At 50.8% G+C, this 21719-nt stretch overlaps 1 protein-coding gene across 2 annotated transcripts in view; it reads right to left on the bottom strand.

Moving 5' to 3' along the window:
• The window catches only part of LOC149444254 (cysteine--tRNA ligase, cytoplasmic-like), a 93338-nt gene extending 73529 nt beyond the window's left edge, over positions 1–19809 (bottom strand). The window contains exon 1 of one of the 2 annotated variants that reach the window (XM_089654764.1): positions 19713–19809. In XM_089654764.1, coding sequence (XP_089510890.1) covers positions 19713–19737 — 25 coding nt within the window. In that variant the 5' untranslated portion in view covers positions 19738–19809. The remainder of the gene's footprint in view (positions 1–19712) is intronic. The other variant, XM_089654762.1, reaches the window with a different exon arrangement.
• Between the last annotated feature and the right edge of the window lie 1910 nt (positions 19810–21719).

Genomic DNA, 21719 nt, shown 5'->3' with positions numbered 1-21719 from the left:
AAGAATTAGTCTTTATGTAGAAAACTAGGATTTAAATCAAGCCTTACTGACTAGTGATTTAAATCAAATCCACCCTGCTGCCACACCTCTGAAAAGTGATCTGTGGTCAGATCAATTTTCAGAGGTGTCTGACAGAGAGTGAGGCGCTATGTTGCCGGGGCTCACTACTGAGGGGAAGATAAGGAGAGCCGGGGCTCACTACTGAGTGGGGGGATCAGGAGAGCCGGGGGATACTACTTAGCAGGGGGATCAGCAGAGCTGATCTACTAGTGAGCAGATGAAGCTGGTGTAAATGAGCCTTTAGAGTCTGACAGGTGGCCAGCAGGGAACTGAAAATTGCTCCTGTGCCCTCCATCCACAGCTTAAAGCAAAGCTCTGGGCTTCCCCCCCAAAAATTCAAAGTCAGCAGCTACATATAATGGGGGGGAGGCCCAGACCATGCCAGGCTCCTGGCAGTCATGCTGGGCAGTGCTCCTGTGTCCTCCGTCCACTGCTACAAGCCGGACCCCACTCTGTATGGGACCTAATGACGGGCACATATGTGTTCTCATGGGGCTAATACAAGAGGGCTGACAGTGTCCCCCCCATTCTCGGAGGTCGGTATCTGTCGGAGGACCCGGACACACACCCCACCGGCACTCACCCGCCTCCTCTCCAGCTGCTTCCATCTCTGTCCCTCTTCTACTGCTCAGATTCTGATGCAACCATCAACAAAACGTGTCCATAAGCCCCGCCCGCTCTCACTTCCGGTAATCTCCGTTACCTGGACACCGGGCCGCTATGCCCTACAGAGCTACAGGGAGATTCAGGAGCTTGAGGCGGTGTCAGGTCGGCCTGATGTGTCTCCTGCTGTGTGTATGGGGGCATTGGGTCCTGTCTGAGCCAATTGTACAAAGTTCACACCATGAGCTGTGCTCCACTGACAACACTGAGCCACAGGAGCTGACAATCTAATAATCCCAGTCATTGTCACATATACTGATCTCTCCTTCCCGCCTTCTCCCTCTATATACCCCGATCTCTTTCTTTCCGATACCCCCCAATCTCCCCTTCAACCCTCCATCTCTGTCTCTCCTTGTGCAGGGTGACTGGTCTTGTCTCCGCCCCCTCCTGTAGTTTTCTGCAGGCAGCCTGTAGTAGGTGGAGACTGCTGTGCCCCTCCCACAGCTCTGCTCTCTTGGCACAGGCTCTGTACAGCACAGTGATGATGTCACTGCAATTTTTACAAGGTAATATCTGGGTTATATATAAAAATTTGTGGTTATTGTGGAATAGATTTACATGAATGTTTTTGTGCCTGGAGTTTTGCTTTAACTCTTTTAACAAAACTCATTTAATTGAAAAAAGTAAACACTGCCCCAGATCAGCATCCCTTTACACCAGTGGTCTCCAACCTGCCTTTGCTCACTTTTATCTGGCTCTTGGGGCACATAATTCCCCCAAATGAAAGGACCCAATGACACCTATGATGTGGCACAATTTCTCCCAATGACACCAAAAGTAGGGCCCAACAACACCAATGATGGGGAAAAATTCCACACAATGAATGGGCATAATTTCTCCCAATGACACCAATGAATGGGATAGAATTCCTCCCAATGACACCAACAACAGGGCACTATTCCTCCGAATGACACCAACAACGGGGCACTATTCCTTCCAATGACACCAACGGGGCACTATTCCTCCCAATGACACCAACAACGGGGCACTATTCCTCCCAATGACACCAACAACGGGGCACTATTCCTCCCAATGACACCAACAACGAGGCACTATTCCTCCCAATGACACCAACAACGGGGCACAATTCCTCCCAATGACACCAACAACGAGGCACTATTCCTCCCAATGACACCAACAACGAGGCACTATTCCTCCCAATGACACCAACAACGGGGCACTATTCCTCCCAATGACACCAACAATGGGGCACAATTCCTCCCAATGACACCAACAATGGGGCACAATTCCTCCCAATGACACCAATGATGGTGCATTATTCCTCCCACTGACGTTGGGACCTTTTCTACTCCCACTGGTCACAGTCAGGCCCCCCTAAAGTCTGAAAGACTGTAAACTGGCCCTTTGTTTAGAGAGTTTGGAGGTCCCGGTTTTAGACCTTTGGCACTCTTTGCTGGGAGTTTGCCATACATGAGCTCTGTGCATGCTTCTAGGGCACCCGTACAAACTGAATACTTTTGCCATGGTTGAAAGTAAGGCAAATATTAATGGAAAGGAAGGTTTTATTAGCATTATGTTACAAAATCGGTAGGTGTAGTCAGAGGCGTCCCTAGGGTTGGTGTACCCGGTGTGGTAACACTTGGTGACACCCCCTCCGACGATCCCCGCAGAATGGATCAGATCTGCAGTTTGAGCATAATGGATTGGACTCCGATCCATTATGCTCAATCCGCAGATCCGATCCATCCTGCGTAGATCGTCGGCTTTCTTTACAACTTACCTTTTCTTGGAGCGGGTCCGGTGTCACCCCATATAGGTTGCATGCCGACGATCCCCGCAGGATGGTTCGGATCTGAGGATCAGGCCTAATGGATCGGAGTCCGATCCATTATGCTCCCCAATCCGCAGATCGTCGGCATGCAATCTATATGGGGTGACACCGGACCCGCTCCACGAAAAGGTAAGTTGTAATGCAAGCCGACGATCCCCGCAAGATGGATCGGATCCATCCTGCGGGGATCGTCGGCTTGCTTTACAACTTACCTTTTCGTGGAGCGGGTCTGCTGTCACCCCGAGCGGTCGGTGTCACCCGGTGCGGGCCGCACCCCCCTCACCTGCCTCGGGACACCACTGGGTGTAGTCGATCTATAACCTAGATTCCTTGTGGAACCAAGCACCACCCTATCAGTATAGAGTAATAGGACACTTTTGTTTTCTTCACATTCTACACTCTGGCCCAGAAAACAAAAAGTGAAAGAAGAACATCTCTGAATCTGATGGTGCAATAGTCATCAGGTATGACAACATTTACAATACAGAAGACTGGGGGCATAGAATCTCCGCCATCATGCTCTAATACAGCGAATATTCCCATTCCCCAACACAGTAGATATTGCACAGACACCAAACCCCCCCAAAGCACAGCATGCTTAGGAATCAGCCTGTTAGGGCCCGCTTACACTATCAGTAAGGACTGCCACACAGGGTGGATAAAAATCAATGATTTTTTTTTAAAAAAATCAAAAAAAAAATTGGATTTTTTTTATTTAAATCGGATTTTGTTTATTTAAAAATCGGATTTTTTTGAATAAAATGCTTTTTGAGGAAAATATATTACCATCCAAAGGTTATTCCATCATGAAATAAAGATTCGTTTTTTAATTATGTAGAATTAGGCTGTATAGGTTTAAATTTTTTGGTAAATAAATTCCATGAATCCATTCACAATGTCATGCTCTTCCAGAGGTTGTTGTAAGATTATTGGGCAGTTTCTCTGCCTACAAGATATTATCACAGATGATTGGTTTACTTTTGCAGTTCTCAAAACTGAATTTGACTCAGCGGAGATCACATGCCTCTTCTTCACAGCAAAAATGTTATAACATGAACAGAGTTAAGAAAAAGACCTTCATCCTAACTTCTACAAACCTATGAATACAGAATCAACCCCTTCACTGCTAAGTTTCAAGAAGTTCAGTGAATAGAATAGAAATGATATTTTTCTGATTATTTGGAGTGGAATAGATCTGCACAAGAAGAAAGTGAAGCCAAGTGTGAGGAGGAAGGGGCTGACAGTCTAAGGTTCTTAAAATATATATATTTTGTTTAGCCAAATTAGTTACCAAACATGGATGTTTAAGCAAATCACATATGCTGGAATGTTATTGTTTCAGTTGAATAAATCTATTTAAATTGTTATTATTAAGGTAATGATTATTTTTCTCCTTCCTAAGTACAACAGAAAAGTTGTCCAAATATGAATGATTAACCTATTAAACTGGGGATAAAAAAACTAATATGAAAAGTTGTTATTCTAAAAATCTTCATCTACTTGTATATTAAAGTTATAGCAGCAAGAATTAGTCTTTATGTAGAAAACTAGGATTTAAATCAAGCCTTACTGACTAGTGATTTAAATCAAATCCACCCTGCTGCCACACCTCTGAAAAGTGATCTGTGGTCAGATCAATTTTCAGAGGTGTCTGACAGAGAGTGAGGCGCTATGTTGCCGGGGCTCACTACTGAGGGGAAGATAAGGAGAGCCGGGGCTCACTACTGAGTGGGGGGATCAGGAGAGCCGGGGGATACTACTTAGCAGGGGGATCAGCAGAGCTGATCTACTAGTGAGCAGATGAAGCTGGTGTAAATGAGCCTTTAGAGTCTGACAGGTGGCCAGCAGGGAACTGAAAATTGCTCCTGTGCCCTCCATCCACAGCTTAAAGCAAAGCTCTGGGCTTCCCCCCCAAAAATTCAAAGTCAGCAGCTACATATAATGGGGGGAGGCCCAGACCATGCCAGGCTCCTGGCAGTCATGCTGGGCAGTGCTCCTGTGTTCCTCCGTCCACTGCTACAAGCCGGACCCCACTCTGTATGGGACCTAATGACGGGCACATATGTGTTCTCATGGGGCTAATACAAGAGGGCTGACAGTGTCCCCCATTCTCGGAGGTCGGTATCTGTCAGAGGACCCGGACACACACCCCACCGGCACTCACCCGCCTCCTCTCCAGCTGCTTCCATCTCTGTCCCTCTTCTACTGCTCAGATTCTGATGCAACCATCAACAAAACGTGTCCATAAGCCCCGCCCGCTCTCACTTCCGGTGATCTCCGTTACCTGGACACCGGGCCGCTATGCCCTACAGAGCTACAGGGAGATTCAGGAGCTTGAGGCGGTGTCAGGTCGGCCTGATGTGTCTCCTGCTGTGTGTATGGGGGCATTGGGTCTTGTCTGAGCCAATTGTACAAAGTTCACACCAAGAGCTGTGCTCCACTGACAACACTGAGCCACAGGAGCTGACAATCTAATAATCCCAGTCATTGTCACATATACTGATCTCTCCTTCCCGCCTTCTCCCTCTATATACCCCGATCTCTTTCTTTCCGATACCCCCCAATCTCCCCTTCAACCCTCCATCTGTCTCTCTTCTCCTCCTCTCTCTCCCCATTCCTTCCGCCTTCCCTCTCTCCCCCCATTCCTACCGCCTTCCCTCTCTCTCCCCATTCCTACCGCATTCCCTCTCTCTCCCCATTCCTACCGCATTCCCTCTCTCTCCCCATTCCTTCCGCCTTCCCTCTCCCTCCCCATTCCTTCCCGCCTTCCCTCTCTCTCCCCCCTCATTCCTTCCTCCTCCTCCTCTCCCCCCACTCCTTCCACCTTCCCTCTCTCCCCCCATACCCTTCCCCTCTCTCTCCCCTCATTCCTTCCACCTTCCCTCTCTCTCCCCTCATTCCTTCCACCTTCCCTCTCTCTCCCCTCATTCCTTCCACCTTCCCTCTCTCTCCCCTCATTCCTTCCACCTTCCCTCTCTCTCCCCTCATTCCTTCCACCTTCCCTCTCTCTCCCTCATTCCTTCCTCCTCTCACCCCATCCTACCGCCTTCCCTCTCTCCCCATTCCTACCGCCTTCCCTCTCCCTCCCCATTCCTACCGCCTTCCCTCTCCCTCCCATTCCTTTCTGCCTTGCCTCTCTCCCCCATTCCTACCGCCTTCCCCTTTCCCTCCCCATCCTACCGCCTTCCCTTTCCCTCCCCATTCCTACCGCCTTCCCTTTCCCTCCCCATTCCTACCGCCTTCCCTTTCCCTCCCCATTCCTACCGCCTTCCCTTTCCCTCCCCATTCCTACCGCCTTCCCTTTCCCTCCCCATTCCTTTCTGCCTTCCCTCTCTCTCCCCCCCCCATTCCTTCCGCCCTCTCTCTCCCCCCCCCCATTCCTTCCGCCTTCTCTCTCCCCCCCCATTCCTTCCGCCTTCTCTCCCCCCCCCCCATTCCTTCCGCCTTCTCTCTCTCCCCCCATTCCTTCCTCCTTCTCTCTCTCCCCCCATTCCTTCCTCCTTCTCTCTCTCCCCCCATTCCTTCCGCCTTCTCTCTCTCCCCCCATTCCTTCCGCCTTCTCTCTCCCCCCATTCCTTCCACCTTCCCGCTCTCTCCATTCCTTCCACCTTCCCGCTCTCTCCCCTCATTCCTTACTCCTCCTCTCACCCCATTCCTTCCACCTTCCCTCTCTCCCCATTCCTTCCACCTTCCCTCTCTCCCCTCATTCCTTCCACCTTCTCTCTCTCTCCCCTCATTCCTTCCTCCTCCTCTCACCCCATTCCTTCCACCTTCTCTCTCTCTCCCCATTCCTACCGCCTTCCCTCTCTCTCCCCATTCCTACCGCCTTCCCTCTCTCTCCCCATTCCTACCGCCTTCCCTCTCTCTCCCCATTCCTACCGCCTTCCCTCTCTCTCCCCATTCCTACCGCCTTCCCTCTCTCTCCCCATTCCTACCGCCTTCCCTCTCTCTCCCCATTCCTACCGCCTTCCCTCTCTCTCCCCATTCCTACCGCCTTCCCTCTCTCTACCCATTCCTACCGCCTTCCTCTCTCTCCCATTCCTACCGCCTTCCCTCTCTCTCCCATTCCTACCGCCTTCCCTCTCTCTCCCCATTCCTACCGCCTTCCCTCTCTCTCCCCATTCCTACCGCCTTCCCTCTCTCTCCCCCATTCCTTCCACCTTCCCTCTCTCTCCCCATTCCTTCCACCTTCCGTCTCTCCCCCTTCTTTTTTCTCTCATCCCTTCTTCCTCTCTTTATTCTGCTCTCTACCCCCCCCCCCATTTATTCTTTCCCTCTCCTTATTCCTCCTCTTTCCTTCATTCTTCCCGCTTCCTCTCTCATCTCCCCTTCTTTTTCTCTCTTCTTCCTTCCATTTTTTCCTCTTCCCCCTCCTTCTACTTCTCTTTCTTACCCCTCCTTCCCCTCTTTTTTTTTTTATCCCCCCCCCCCCCCTTCATTCTCTCACATTTTTCTTCCTCCTCTCTCTCTCCTTCTGCCCCACCCTCCCTCTCCTCTTATCTTTTCCTCTCTCCCTTCTCCTCCTCTCTCTCTTTCCTTTATTCTTACTCCTACCTTCCTTCCTCTCTACTTCTTTTCTCTCTCTTCTTCCTTATCTCCCCCCCCCCTTTATCTTTCCTCACCCCCCCTTTCCACACTCTGTTTTTCCTTCTTACACTCCTCCTCTCCCCATCTTTTTTTTTCTCTTCCTCCTCTCTCTCCTACCTCCTCTCCTTTCCTCCTATTTCTCTCTCTTCCTTCCCTCTCTCCCTGCTCCTTCTTGTCTTTATGCTTCCCCCATCTCTCACCTTTTGCTTCCTCGTCTTCTCACTCTTATCTCCCTTTGCTCTCTCTTATTCTTTCCCTCCATATATTCCTTTCCTTCCTCCTTTCTTTCTCCCCCTCCATCTTCCCTCTCCTTCTCTATCTTTCTCTCTGTTTCAGACTCCTGCCTCCTTTCCCCTCCCTTCCTCCTATCTTTCTTTTTCTCCTTTTCCTCCTCTCTCTTTTCTTCCTTCTCCTGCAGGGATCGTCAGCTTTCTTTTAAACTTTCCTTTTTGTGGAGATCGTGAAAAGATCAGTTAACTCTGTAAAGGTTGCAAGCCGACGATCCCTGCAGGATGGATCGCATCTGCGGATTGGGGAGCATAATGGGTCGGACTCTGATCCATTATGCTCAATCTGCAGATCCATCCTGCGGGGATCAGATACAGTGAATGCAGGGTCCAGGGAGAGAGGATACAGTGAATGCAGGGTCCGGGGTTTAGTAACTCTTTAAAGGGAAGTTCCACCCAAAAGTGGAAGCTCTACTTTTCTGCCTAAACCCCCCCCGTTGCCAGATTTGGGGTGGGAGGAAGGAGGAGGTACCTGGTTTTGGCAGGTACACACTCCAACTTCCGGCTGAGTTTGCTGCAGCGAACTGAGCCGGAGGTTAAGCACCCCCCCCGCAGCCCTCTGGGACACTTGCAAGGTCCCAGAGGACTGCAGCCCATTTACAAGGCGCAGCATGTGCAGGATTAATTCGGCCGCAAGGCTTCACTGCCGGTTTCCCTTAGTCAAGATGGTGGTGCCAGCACTCAACAGCCGAATGAAAAATCGGCTCGGAGTGAGGACACCGCTGGATGCCTGGACAGGTAAGTGCACTAATATTACAAGCCAGCAACCACAGTATTCACGGATTGAAATTCTTGCACGGTCCTTTGCCTGCCTTCTCTGTAGATTACTAGTGAATACAACACACTGGGGAACCTCATTCTGTGCCCTCTCTCTTCTATTCGGCTAGGGATCAGCAAATTGTTCCTGTGTATTCCTCCTGGAATCTCGGAATGCTTTGTGTATTTCTTACAGATCTGGGCAGTAATCCAGTGTGAGACTTTACCTCTGCAACAAGACTGCTCACTGCTGCTCTCTCTCCTTGTGCAGGGTGACTGGTCTAGTCTCCACCCCCTCCTGTAGTTTTCTGCAGGCAGCCTGTAGTAGGTGGAGACTGCTGTGCCCCTCCCACAGCTCTGCTCTCTTGGCACAGGCTCTGTACAGCACAGTGATGATGTCACTGCAATTTTTACAAGGTAATATCTGGGTTATATATACAAATTTGTGGTTATTGGGGAATAGATTTACATGAACGTTTTTGTGCCTGGAGTTTTGCTTTAACTCTTTTAACAAAACTCATTTAATTGAAAAAAGTAAACACTGCCCCAGATCAGCATCCCTTTACACCAGTGGTCTCCAACCTGCCTTTGCTCGCTTTTATCTGGCTCTTGGGGCACATAATTCCCCCAAATGAAACCAATGAAGGGACCCAATGACACCCATGATGTGGCACAATTTCTCCCAATGACACCAAAAGTAGGGCCCAACGACACCAATGATGGGGAAAAATTCCACACAATGAATGGGCATAATTTTTCCCAATGACACCAATGAATGGGATATATTCCTCCCAATGACTCCAATAATGGGGCACTATTCCTCCCAATGACAGGGTACTATTCCTCCCAATGACACCAATGAAAGTGCATAATTCCTCCCAATGACACCAACAACAGGGCACAATTCCTCCCAATGACACCAATGAAAGTGCATAATTCCTCCCAATGACAACCAATGAAAGTGCATAATTCCTCCCAATGACACCAATGAAAGTGCATAATTCCTCCCAATGACACCAACGAAAGTGCATAATTCCTCCCAATGACACCAACAACAGGGCACAATTCTTCCCAATGACACCAATGATGGAGCATTATTCCTCCCACTGACGTTGGGACCTTTTCTACTCCCACTGGTCACAGTCAGGCCCCCCTAAAGTCTGAAAGACAGTAAACTGGCCCTTCGTTTAGAGAGTTTGGAGGTCCCGGTTTTAGACCTTTGGCACTCTTTGCTGGGATTTTGCCATACATGAGCTCTGTGCATGCTTCTAGGGCACCCGTACAAACTGAATACTTTTGCCATGGTTGAAAGTAAGGCAGATATTAATGGAAAGGTAGATTTTATTAGCATTATGTTACAAAATCGGTGGGTGAAGTCAGAGGCGTCCCTAGGGTTGGTGTACCCGGTGCGGTAACACTTGGTGACACCCACTCCGACGATCCCCGCAGAATGGATCAGATCTGCAGTTTGAGCATAATGGATTGGACTCCGATCCATTATGCTCAATCCGCAGATCCGATCCATCCTGCGTAGATCGTCGGCTTTCTTTACAACTTACCTTTTCTTGGAGCGGGTCCGGTGTCACCCTGTATAGGTTGCATACCGACGATCCCCGCAGGATGGTTCGGATCTGAGGATCAGGCCTAATGGATCGGAGTCCGATCCATTATGCTCCCCATCCGCAGATCGTCGGCATGCAATCTATACGGGGTGACACCGGACCCGCTCCACGAAAAGGTAAGTTGTAATGCAAGCCGACGATCCCCGCAAGATGGATCGGATCCATCCTGCGGGGATCGTCGGCTTGCTTTACAACTTACCTTTTCGTGGAGCGGGTCTGCTGTCACCCCGAGCGGTCGGTGTCACCCGGTGTGGGCCGCACCCCCCTCACCTGCCTCGGGACACCACTGGGTGTAGTCGATCTATAACCTAGATTCCTTGTGGAACCAAGCACCACCCTATCAGTATAGAGTAATAGGACACTTTTGTTTTCTTCACATTCTACACTCTGGCCCAGAAAACAAAAAGTGAAAGAAGAACATCTCTGAATCTGATGGTGCAATTGTAATCAGGTATGACAACATTTACAATACAGAAGACTGGGGGCATAGAATCTCCGCCATCATGCTCTAATACAGCGAATATTCCCATTCCCCAACACAGATATTGCACAGACACCAAACCCCCCCAAAGCACAGCATGCTTAGAAATCAGCCTGTTAGGGCCCGTTTACACTATCAGTAAGGACTGCCACACAGGGTGGATAAAAATTAATTATTTTTTTTAAAAAAATCAAAAAAAAATTGGATTTTTTTTATTTAAATCGGATTTTGTTTATTTAAAAATCGGATTTTTTTGAATAAAATGCTTTTTGAGGAAAATATATTACCATCCAAAGGTTATTCCATCATGAAATAAAGATTCGTTTTTTAATTATGTAGAATAAGGCTGTATAGGTTTAATTTTTTTGGTAAATAAATTCCATGAATCCATTCACAATGTCATGCTCTTCCAGAGGTTTTTGTAAGATTATTGGGCAGTTTCTCTGCCTACAAGATATTATCACAGATGATTGGTTTACTTTTGCAGTTCTCAAAACTGAATTTGACTCAGCGGAGATCACAGGCCTCTTCTTCACAGCAAAAATGTTATAACATGAACAGAGTTAAGCGAAAGCCCTTCATCCTAACTTCTACAAACCTATGAATACAGAATCAACCCCTTCACTGCTAAGTTTCAAGAAGTTCAGTGAATAGAATAGAAATTATATTTTTCTGATTATTTGGAGTGGAATAGATCTGCACAAGAAGAAAGTGAAACTAAGTGTGAGGAGGAAGGGGTCGACAGTTTATTAAAATATATATATTTTGTTTAGCCAAATTAGATAACAAACATGGATGTTTAAGCCAATCACATATGCTGGAATGTTATTGTTTCAGTTGAATAAATCTATTTAAATTGTTATTATTAAGGTAATGATTATTTTTCTCCTTCCTAAGTACAACAGAAAAGTTGTCCAAATATGAATGATTAACCTATTAAACTGGGGATAAAAAAACTAATATGAAAAGTTGTTATTCTAAAAATCTTCATCTACATGTATATTAAAGTTATACCAGCAAGAATTAGTCTTTATGTAGAAAACTAGGATTTAAATCAAGCCTTACTGACTAGTGATTTAAATTGTGATTTAAATCAGTTTGATTTAAATCAAATCCACCCTGCTGCCACACCTCTGAAAAGTGATCTGTGGTCAGATCAATTTTCAGAGGTGTCTGACAGAGAGTGAGGCGCTATGTTGCCGGGGTTCACTACTGAGGGGAAGATAAGGAGAGCCGGGGCTCACTACTGAGTGGGGGGATCAGGAGAGCTGGGGGATACTACTTAGCAGGGGGATCAGCAGAGCTGATCTACTAGTGAGCAGATGAAGCTGGTGTAAATGAGCCTTTAGAGTCTGACAGGTGGCCAGCAGGGAACTGAAAATTGCTCCTGTGCCCTCCATCCACAGCTTAAAGCAAAGCTCTGGGCTTCCCCCCCAAAAATTCAAAGTCAGCAGCTACATATAATGGGGGGGGAGGCCCAGACCATGCCAGGCTCCTGGCAGTCATGCTGGGCAGTGCTCCTGTGTCCTCCGTCCACTGCTACAAGCCGGACCCCACTCTGTATGGGACCTAATGACGGGCACATATCTGTTCTCATGGGGCTAATACAAGAGGGCTGACAGTGTCCCCCCATTCTCGGAGGTCGGTATCTGTCGGAGGACCCGGACACACACCCCACCGGCACTCACCCGCCTCCTCTCCAGCTGCTTCCATCTCTGTCCCTCTTCTACTGCTCAGATTCTGATGCAACCATCAACAAAACGTGTCCATAAGCCCCGCCCGCTATGCCCTACAGAGCTACAGGGAGATTCAGGAGCTTGAGGCGGTGTCAGGTCGGCCTGATGTGTCTCCTGCTGTGTGTATGGGGGCATTGGGTCCTGTCTGAGCCAATTGTACAAAGTTCACACCATGAGCTGTGCTCCACTGACAACACTGAGCCACAGGAGCTGACAATCTAATAATCCCAGTCATTGTCACATATACTGATCTCTCCTTCCCGCCTTCTCCCTCTATATACCCCAATCTCTTTCTTTCCGATACCCCCCAATCTCCCCTTCAACCCTCCATCTCTGTCTCTCTTCCTCCTCTCTCTCCCCATTCCTTCCGCCTTCCCTCTCTCCCCCCATTCCTACCGCCTTCCCTCTCTCTCCCCATTCCTTCCGCCTTCCCTCTCTCTCCCCATTCCTTCCGCCTTCCCTCTCTCTCCCCATTCCTTCCGCCTTCCCTCTCTCTCCCCATTCCTTTCCGCCTTCCCTCTCCCTCCCCATTCCTTTCCGCCTTCCCTCTCCCTCCCCATTCCTTTCCGCCTTCCCTCTCCCTCCCCATTCCTTTCCGCCTTCCCTCTCCCTCCCCATTCCTTCCGCCTTCCCTCTCCCTCCCCATTCCTTCCGCCTTCCCTCTCCATTCCTTCCGCCTTCCCTCTCTCTCCCCCCTCATTCCTTCCACCTTCCCTCTCTCCCCCCTCATTCCTTCCACCTTCCCTCTCTCTCCCCTCATTCCTTCCACCTTCCCTCTCTCTCCCCTCATTCCTTCCACCTTCCCTCTCTCTCCCCTCATTCCTTCCTCCTCCTCTCACCCCATTCCTTCCACCTTCCCTCTCTCTCCCCTCATTCCTTCCACCTTCCCTCTCTCTCCCCTCATTCCTTCCACCTTCCCTCTCTCTCCCCTCATTCCTTCCACCTTCCCTCTCTCTCCCCTCATTCCTTCCTCCTCTCTCCCCATTCCTACCGCCTTCCCTCTCTCTCCCCATTCCTACCGCCTTCCCTCTCTCTCCCCATTCCTACCGCCTTCCCTCTCTCTCCCCATTCCTACCGCCTTCCCTCTCCCTCCCCATTCCTACCGCCTTCCCTCTCCCTCCCCATTCCTACCGCCTTCCCTCTCCCTCCCCATTCCTACCGCCTTCCCTCTCCCTCCCCATTCCTACCGCCTTCCCTCTCCCTTCCCATTCCTACCGCCTTCCCTCTCCCTCCCCATTCCTACCGCCTTCCCTCTCCCTCCCCATTCCTACCGCCTTCCCTCTCCCTCCCCATTCCTACCGCCTTCCCTCTCCCTCCCCATTCCTTTCTGCCTTCCCTCTCTCTCCCCATTCCTACCGCCTTCCCTTTCCCTCCCCATTCCTACCGCCTTCCCTTTCCCTCCCCATTCCTACCGCCTTCACTTTCCCTCCCCATTCCTACCGCCTTCCCTTTCCCTCCCCATTCCTACCGCCTTCCCTTTCCCTCCCCATTCCTACCGCCTTCCCTTTCCCTCCCCATTCCTACCGCCTTCCCTTTCCCTCCCCATTCCTACCGCCTTCCCTTTCCCTCCCCATTCCTTTCCGCCTTCCCTCTCCCTCCCCATTCCTTTCCGCCTTCCCTCTCTCTCCCCCCATTCCTTCCGCCTTCTCTCTCCCCCCCCCCATTCCTTCCGCCTTCTCTCCCCCCCCCCCATTCCTTCCGCCTTCTCTCTCTCCCCCCCATTCCTTCCGCCTTCTCTCTCTCCCCCCATTCCTTCCGCCTTCTCTCTCTCCCCCCATTCCTTCCGCCTTCCCTCTCTCTCCCCTCATTCCTTCCTCCTCCTCTCACCCCTCATTCCTTCCACCTTCCCTCTCTCCCCATTCCTTCCACCTTCCCTCTCTCCCCTCATTCCTTCCACCTTCCCTCTCTCCCCTCATTCCTTCCACCTTCTCTCTCTCTCCCCTCATTCCTTCCTCCTCCTCTCTCCCCATTCCTACCGCCTTCCCTCTCTCTCCCCATTCCTACCGCCTTCCCTCTCTCTCCCCATTCCTACCGCCTTCCCTCTCTCTCCCCATTCCTACCGCCTTCCCTCTCTCTCCCCATTCCTACCGCCTTCCCTCTCTCTCCCCATTCCTACCGCCTTCCCTCTCTTTCCCCATTCCTACCGCCTTCCCTCTCTCTCCCCATTCCTACCGCCTTCCCTCTCTCTCCCCATTCCTTCCACCTTCCCTCTCTCTCCCCCTTCTTTTTTCTCTCATCCCTTCTTCCACTCTTTATTCTGCTCTCTACCCCCCCCCCCACCCCCATTTATTCTTTCCCTCTCCTTATTCCTCCTCTTTCCTTCATTCTTCCCGGTTCCTCTCTCATCTCCCCTTCTTTTTCTCTCTTCTTCCTTCCATTTTTTCCTCTTCCCCCTCCTTCTACTTCTCTTTCTTACCCCTCCTTCCCCTCTTTTTTTTTTTTTATCTCCCCCCCCCCCTCATTCTCTCACATTTTTCTTCCTCCTCTCTCTCTCCTTCTGCCCCACCCTCCCTCTCCTCTTATCTTTTCCTCTCTCCCTTCTCCTCCTCTCTCTCTCTCTTTCCTTTATTCTTACTCCTACCTTCCTTCCTCTCTACTTCTTTTCTCTCTCTTCTTCCTTATCTCCCCCCCCCCTTTATCTTTCCTCACCCCCCCTTTCCACACTCTGTTTTTCCTTCTTACACTCCTCCTCTCCCTATCTTTTTTTTTCTCTTCCTCCTCTCTCTCCTACCTCCTCTCCTTTCCTCCTTTTTCTCTCTCTTCCTTCCCTCTCTCCCTGCTCCTTCTTGTCTTTATGCTTCCCCCATCTCTCACCTTTTGCTTCCTCGTCTTCTCACTCTATCTCCCTTTGCTCTCTCTTATTCTTTCCCTCCATATATTCCTTTCCTTCCTCCTTTCTTTCTCCCCCTCCATCTTCCCTCTCCTTCTCTCTCTCTCTCTGTTTCAGACTCCTGCCTCCTTTCCCCTCCCTTCCTCCTATCTTTCTTTTTCTCCTTTTCCTCCTCTCTCTTTTCTTCCTTTATACTCATTCTCCATCCTTCCTATCTTCTCCTTTTCCTCCTCTCTCTTTTCTTCTTTCTCCTGCAGGGATCGTCAGCTTTCTTTTAAACTTTCCTTTTTGTGGAGATCGTGAAAAGATCAGTTAACTCTGTAAAGGTTGCAAGCCGACGATCCCTGCAGGATGGATCGCATCTGTGGATTGGGGAGCATAATGGGTCGGACTCTGATCCATTATGCTCAATCTGCAGATCCATCCTGCGGGGATCAGATACAGTGAATGCAGGGTCCAGGGAGAGAGGATACAGTGAATGCAGGGTCCGGGGTTTAGTAACTCTTTAAAGGGAAGTTCCACCCAATAGTGGAAGCTCTACTTTTCTGCCTAAACCCCCCCCCCCCGTTGCCAGATTTGGGGTGGGAGGAAGGAGGTACCTGGTTTTGGCAGGTACACACTCCAACTTCCGGCTGAGTTTGCTGCAGCGAACTGAGCCGGAGGTTAAGCACCCCCCCCCGCAGCCCTCTGGGACACTTGCAAGGTCCCAGAGGACTGCAGCCCATTTACAAGGCGCAGCATGTGCAGGATTAAGTTGGCCGCAAGGCTTCACTGCCGGTTTCCCTTAGTCAAGATGGTGGTGCCAGCACTCAACAGCCGAATGAAAAATCGGCTCGGAGTGAGGACACCGCTGGATGCCTGGACAGGTAAGTGCACTAATATTACAAGCCAGCAACCACAGTATTCACGGATTGAAATTCTTGCACGGTCCTTTGCCTGCCTTCTCTGTAGATTACTAGTGAATACAACACACTGGGGAACCTCATTCTGTGCCCTCTCTCTTCTATTCGGCTAGGGATCAGCAAATTGTTCCTGTGTATTCCTCCTGGAATCTCGGAATGCTTTGTGTATTTCTTACAGATCTGGGCAGTAATCCAGTGTGAGACTTTACCTCTGCAATAAAGACCGCTCACTGCTGCTCTCTCTCCTTGTGCAGGGTGACTGGTCTAGTCTCCGCCCCCTCCTGTAGTTTTCTGCAGGCAGCCTGTAGTAGGTGGAGACTGCTGTGCCCCTCCCACTGCTCTGCTCTCTTGGCACAGGCTCTGTACAGCACAGTGATGATGTCACTGCAATTTTTACAAGGTAATATCTGGGTTATGTATAAAAATTTGTGGTTATTGGGGAATAGATTTACATGAATGTTTTTGTGCCTGGAGTTTTGCTTTAACTCTTAACAAAACTCATTTAATTGAAAAAAGTAAACACTGCCCCAGATCAGCATCCCTTTACACCAGTGGTCTGCAACCTGCCTTTGCTTGCTTTTATCTGGCTTTTGGGGCACATAATTCCCCCAAAATGAAACCAATGAAGGGACCCAATGACACCTATGATGTGGCACAATTTCTCCCAATGACACCAAAAGTAGGGCCCAACGACACTAATGATGGGGAAAAATTCCACACAATGAATGGGCATAATTTCTCCCAATGACACCAATGAATGGGATATATTCCTCCCAATGACTCCAATAATGGGGCACTATTCCTCCCAATGACAGGGTACTATTCATCCCAATGACACCAGCAACAGGGCACTATTCCTCCCAATGACACCAACAACAGGGCACTATTCCTCCCAATGACACCAACAACGGGGCACAATTCCTCCCAATGACAGGGTACTATTCCTCCCAATGACACCAACAACAGGGCACTATTCCTCCCAATGACACCAACAATGGGGCACTATTCCTCCCACTGATGTTGGGACCTTTTCTACTCCCACTGGTCACAGTCAGGCCCCCCTAAAGTCTGAAAGACAGTAAACTGGCCCTTTGTTTAGAGAGTTTGGAGGTCCCTGTTTTAGACCTTTGGCACTCTTTGCTGGGATTTTGCCATACATGAGCTCTGTGCATGCTTCTAGGGCACCCGTACAAACTGAATACTTTTGCCATGGTTGAAAGTAAGGCAGATATTAATGGAAAGGAAGGTTTTATTAGCATTATGTTACAAAATCGGTGGGTGTAGTCAGAGGCGTCCCTAGGGTTGGTGTACCCGGTGCGGTAACACTTGGTGACACCCCTTCCGACGATCCCCGCAGAATGGATCAGATCTGCAGATTGAGCATAATGGATCGGACTCCGATCCATTATGCTCAATCCGCAGATCCGATCCATCCTGCGCGGATCGTCAGCTTTCTTTACAACTTACCTTTTCGTGGAGCGGGTCCGGTGTCACCCCATATAGGTTGCATGCCGACGATCCCCGCAGGATGGTTCAGATCTGAGGATCGAGCATAATGGATCGGAGTCCGATCCATTATGCTCCCCAATCCGCAGATCCCATCCATCCTACGGGGATCGTCGGCATGCAACCTATACGGGGTGACACCGGACCCGCTCCACGAAAAGGTAAGTTGTAAAGAAAGCTGACGATCCCCGCAAGATGGATCGGATCCATCCTGCGGGGATCATCGGCTTGCTTTACAACTTACCTTTTCGTGGAGCAGGTCTGCTGTCACCCCGAGCGGTCGGTGTCACCCGGTGCGGGCCGCACCCCCCTCAGCAAAAATTCCCATTCCCCAACACAGTAGATATTGCACAGACACCAAACCCCCCCAAAGCACAACATGCTTAGGAATCAGCCTGTTAGGGCCCGTTTACACTATCAGTACGGAATGCCACACCTCTGAAAAGTGATCTGTGGTCCGATCACTTTTCAGAGGTGTCTGACAGGGAGTGAGGCGCTGTGTTGCCTTCTCACCATCTGCTATAACCCCCCTAAATGCTGCAGTACTGCACGTAGTTGCAGCACGGCTTCATTCACTTGAATGAGTTACATTCAGAGGGCAGTTGTACCCACCAAACATAACAAGAAGTTTAATACCTGCAAAGAATTGCAGCCGTGGTATGTGTACACCCTGGCTTCTGCAGCCTGTGGCCTCATGTACACGACTGCTCTTTAGACGGCGGTTTAGTAGCTTTATGCGTTTTTTTTCAAAGCCCCTGAACTCAACACAATAAAAACCTGTGTGTCCATACAGGCATTTAGGAGCAGCCGAATTAAGAGGCAGTTAAATGTTCCGCTCCTGAACGCACAAGACTCACATTCAGGAGAGGAGCGTTTAGCATTTTTCTGCTGCCAGGAGAGTTAATGTCTAGGGGAGTTCCAGTGTACATGTAGCCTATTGGGGGGGTGCATGGTGTGCAACACTGGAATGCTACAGGGGAAGGTGAGCGGGGACCAGAGAGAAAGGACTGAGCGACAGGGAATCAGCAGAGCTGGGGGACCAGTGGAGAGAAGAGAGAGAGAGAAGGAACAGCAAAGCTGGGGTTTACTACTGGGGGTGGGAATCATACTGGGGGCTGGAATCAGCAGAGCTGAAGGTTACTACTGAGTGGGGGATCAGCAGAGCCGGGGCTCACTACTGAGCGGGGGATCAGCAGAGCCGGGGCTCACTACTGAGCGGGGGATCAGCAGAGCCGGGGCTCACTACTGAGCGGGGGATCAGCAGAGCCGGGGCTCACTACTGAGCGGGGGATCAGCAGAGCCGGGGCTCACTACTGAGCGGGGGATAAGCAGAGCCGGGGCTCACTACTGAGCGGAGGATCAGGAGAGCCGGGGCTCACTACTGAGCAGAGGATCAGGAGAGCCGGGGCTCACTACTGAGCGGAGGATCAGGAGAGCCGGGGCTCACTACTGAGCGGAGGATCAGGAGAGCCGGGGCTCACTACTGAGCGGAAGATCAGGAGAGCTGGGGGATACTACTTAGTGGGGGAATCAGGAGAGCTGGGGGATACTACTGAGTGGAAGATCAGGAGAGCTGGGGGATACTACTGAGTGGGGGGGGATCAGCAGAGCTGGGGGTTACTAGTGAGCAGATGAAGCTGGTGTAAACGAGCCCTTAGAGTCTGACAGGCGGCCAGCAGGGGACTGAACAGTGCTCCTGTGCCCTCCATCCACAGCTCTGGGCTTCCCCCCCAAAAATGTAGTTGCTGACTTTTATTATAGGGACACTTACCTGTCCCGAAGGGTCCAGCGCTGTCCTCCCCCCGAGCCCACCCTTCAATCGGCTTTGGGTGCTGGCGGCATCTTCAGTAAGGGAAACCGGAAGCGTAGCCCTGAGTCTTCCCCGCTGCGCACGCCACACTTTGTGAATGGGCCGCAGTCTTCTGCTGCGGGGGGTTAGGAGGTGGGGGGGAACTTATGGCTCAGATCGCCATGGCAATCTGACCTGAAAGTGGGAGGGGTAGCTGTCAAAACCAGGTACCCGCTCCCACCTCCACCCAAAAAAGTGCCAAATGTGGCAGCGGAGGGAAGCAGACCCTTCCGGGTGGAGTTCTGCTTTAACACCAAAGCCCCATACCTGGAGGTAGCCCCACTGAGGGCAGATGTGCCCGGGGATGAATGCCTGAAATGCAGACTGCCTGTGTTCCAGCATTCCTCCCCGGGGGAATATTACTCCACCACCCTGGGCACCGCTCAGCTGCCAAACTCCCACAGACCATGCCGGGCTCCTGGCAGTCTTGCTGGGCAGTGCTCCTGTGTCCTCCGTCCACTGCTACCAGCCGGACCCCACTCTGTATGGGACCTAATGACGGGCACATATGTGGTGCTCATGGGGCTAATACAGGAGGGGGGGGGCTGTCACAGACAGAGCTCTATGGCTGACAGTGTACCCCCATCCCCGGAGGTCGGTATCTGTCGGAGGACCCGGACACACACCCCACCGGCACTCACCCGCCTCCCCTCCAGCTGCTGCCATCTCCGTCCCTCTTCTACTGCTCAGATTCTGATGCAACCATCAACAAAACGTGTCCGGAAGCCCCGCCCGCTCTCACTTCCGGTGATCTCCGTTACCTGGCAACCGGGCAGCTATGGCCTACACAGCTACAGGGAGATTGAGGAGCTTGAGGCGGTGTCAGGTCGGCCTGATGTGTCTCCTGCTGTGTGTATGGGGGCATTGGGTCCTGTCTGAACCAATTATACAAAGTTCACACCATGAGCTGTGCTTCACTGACAACACTGAGCCACAGGAGCTGACAATCTAATAATCCCAGTCATTGTCACATATACTGATCTCTCCTTCCCTTTCTTTCTGCCTTCTCCCTCTATATACCCTGATCTCTTTCTTTCTGATACCCCCCAATCTCCCCTTCAACCCTCCACCTCTCTCTCTCTTCCTCCTCTCTCTACCCATTCCTTCCACCTTCCCTCTCTCCCCATTCCTTCCGCCTTCCCTCTCTCTCCCTATTCCTTCCACCTTCCCTCTCCCCCCATTCCTTCCGCCTTCCCTCTCTCCCCATTCCTTCCGCCTTCCCTCTCCCCCCATTCCTTCCGCCTTCCCTCTCCCCCCATTCCTTCCGCCTTCCCTCTCCCCCCATTCCTTCTGCCTTCCCTCTCCCCCCCATTCCTTCCGCCTTTCCTCTCTCCCCATTCCTTCCGCCTTCCCTCACTCTCCCCATTCCTTTCTGCCTTCCCTCTCTCCCCATTCCTTCCGCCTTCCCTCTCCCCCCATTCCTTCCGCCTTCCCTCTCCCCCCATTCCTTCTGCTTTCCCTCTCCATTCCTTCTGCCTTCCCTCTCCCCCCCATTCCTTCCGCCTTTCCTCTCTCCCCATTCCTTCCGCCTTCCCTCACTCTCCCCATTCCATTCTGCCTTCCCTCTCTCCCCATTCCTTCCGCCTTCCCTCTCTCCCCATTCCTTCCGCCTTCCCTCTCCCCCCATTCCTTCCGCCTTCCCTCTCCCCCCATTCCTTCTGCCTTCCCTCTCCCCCCATTCCTTACGCCTTTCCTCTCTCCCCATTCCTTCCGCCTTCCCTCACTCTCCCCATTCCTTTCTGCCTTCCCTCTCTCTCCCCATTCCTTCCGCCTTCCCTCTCCCCATTCCTTCCACCTTCCATCTCTCCCCATTCCTTCTACCTTCCCTCTCTCTCCCCTCATTCCTTCCTCCTCTCTCCCCATTCCTTCCACCTTCCCTCTCCCCCCATTCCTTCCACCTTCTCTCTCTCCCCATTCCTTCCACCTTCTCTCTCCCCCCATTCCTTCCACCTTCTCTCTCTCTCCATTCCTTCCACCTTCCCTCTCCCCCCATTCCTTCCACCTTTTCTCTCTCGACATTCCTTCCACCTTCCCTCTCTCCCCCCCTCTTCTTTCTCTCACCCCTTCTTCCACTCTTTATTCTTCTCTCTCCCCCCCCCCCATTTATTCTTTCCCTCTCCTTCTTCCTCCTCTCCTCTCTCTTTCCTTCCTTCTTCCTCCTCCCTCTCTCCCTCTTTCATCTCCCCTTCTTTTTCTTTCTCTTCTTCCTTCTATTTTTTCCTCTTCCCCCTCCTTCTACTTCTCTGTCCCTTCTCTTTCTTACCCTTCCTTCCCCTCTTTTTGTATCTCCCCCCCCTTCATTCTCTCACATTTTTCTTCCTCCTCTCTCTCTCCTTCTTCCCCACCCTCCCCCTCCTCTTATCTTTTCCTCTCTCCCTTCTCCTTTCTTTCTTTCTTTCTTTCTTTCTTTCTTTCTTTCATTCTTAGACCTACCTTCTTTCCTCTACACTTCTTTTTCTCTCTCTTCTTCCTTATCCCCCCCCCTTTATCTTCCTTCACCCCCTCTTTCCACACTCTCTGGTTTTTTTTCTTACACCCCTCCTCTTCACATCTTTTTTTTCTCTTCCTCCTCTCTCTCCCACCTCCTCTCCTTTCCTCCTATTTCTCTCTCTTTCCCTCTCTCCCTGCTCCTTCTCACTCTATCTCCC

This window comes from Staurois parvus, unplaced genomic scaffold (genome assembly GCF_062004578.1).
Source record: "Staurois parvus isolate SC_StPar_1 unplaced genomic scaffold, SC_StPar_1.0 ptg000796l, whole genome shotgun sequence".
NCBI classification, from domain to species: domain Eukaryota; kingdom Metazoa; phylum Chordata; class Amphibia; order Anura; family Ranidae; genus Staurois; species Staurois parvus.
The sequence above is the reverse complement of the archived record's forward strand: the minus strand, read 5'-3'. Positions and strand labels throughout refer to the sequence as shown.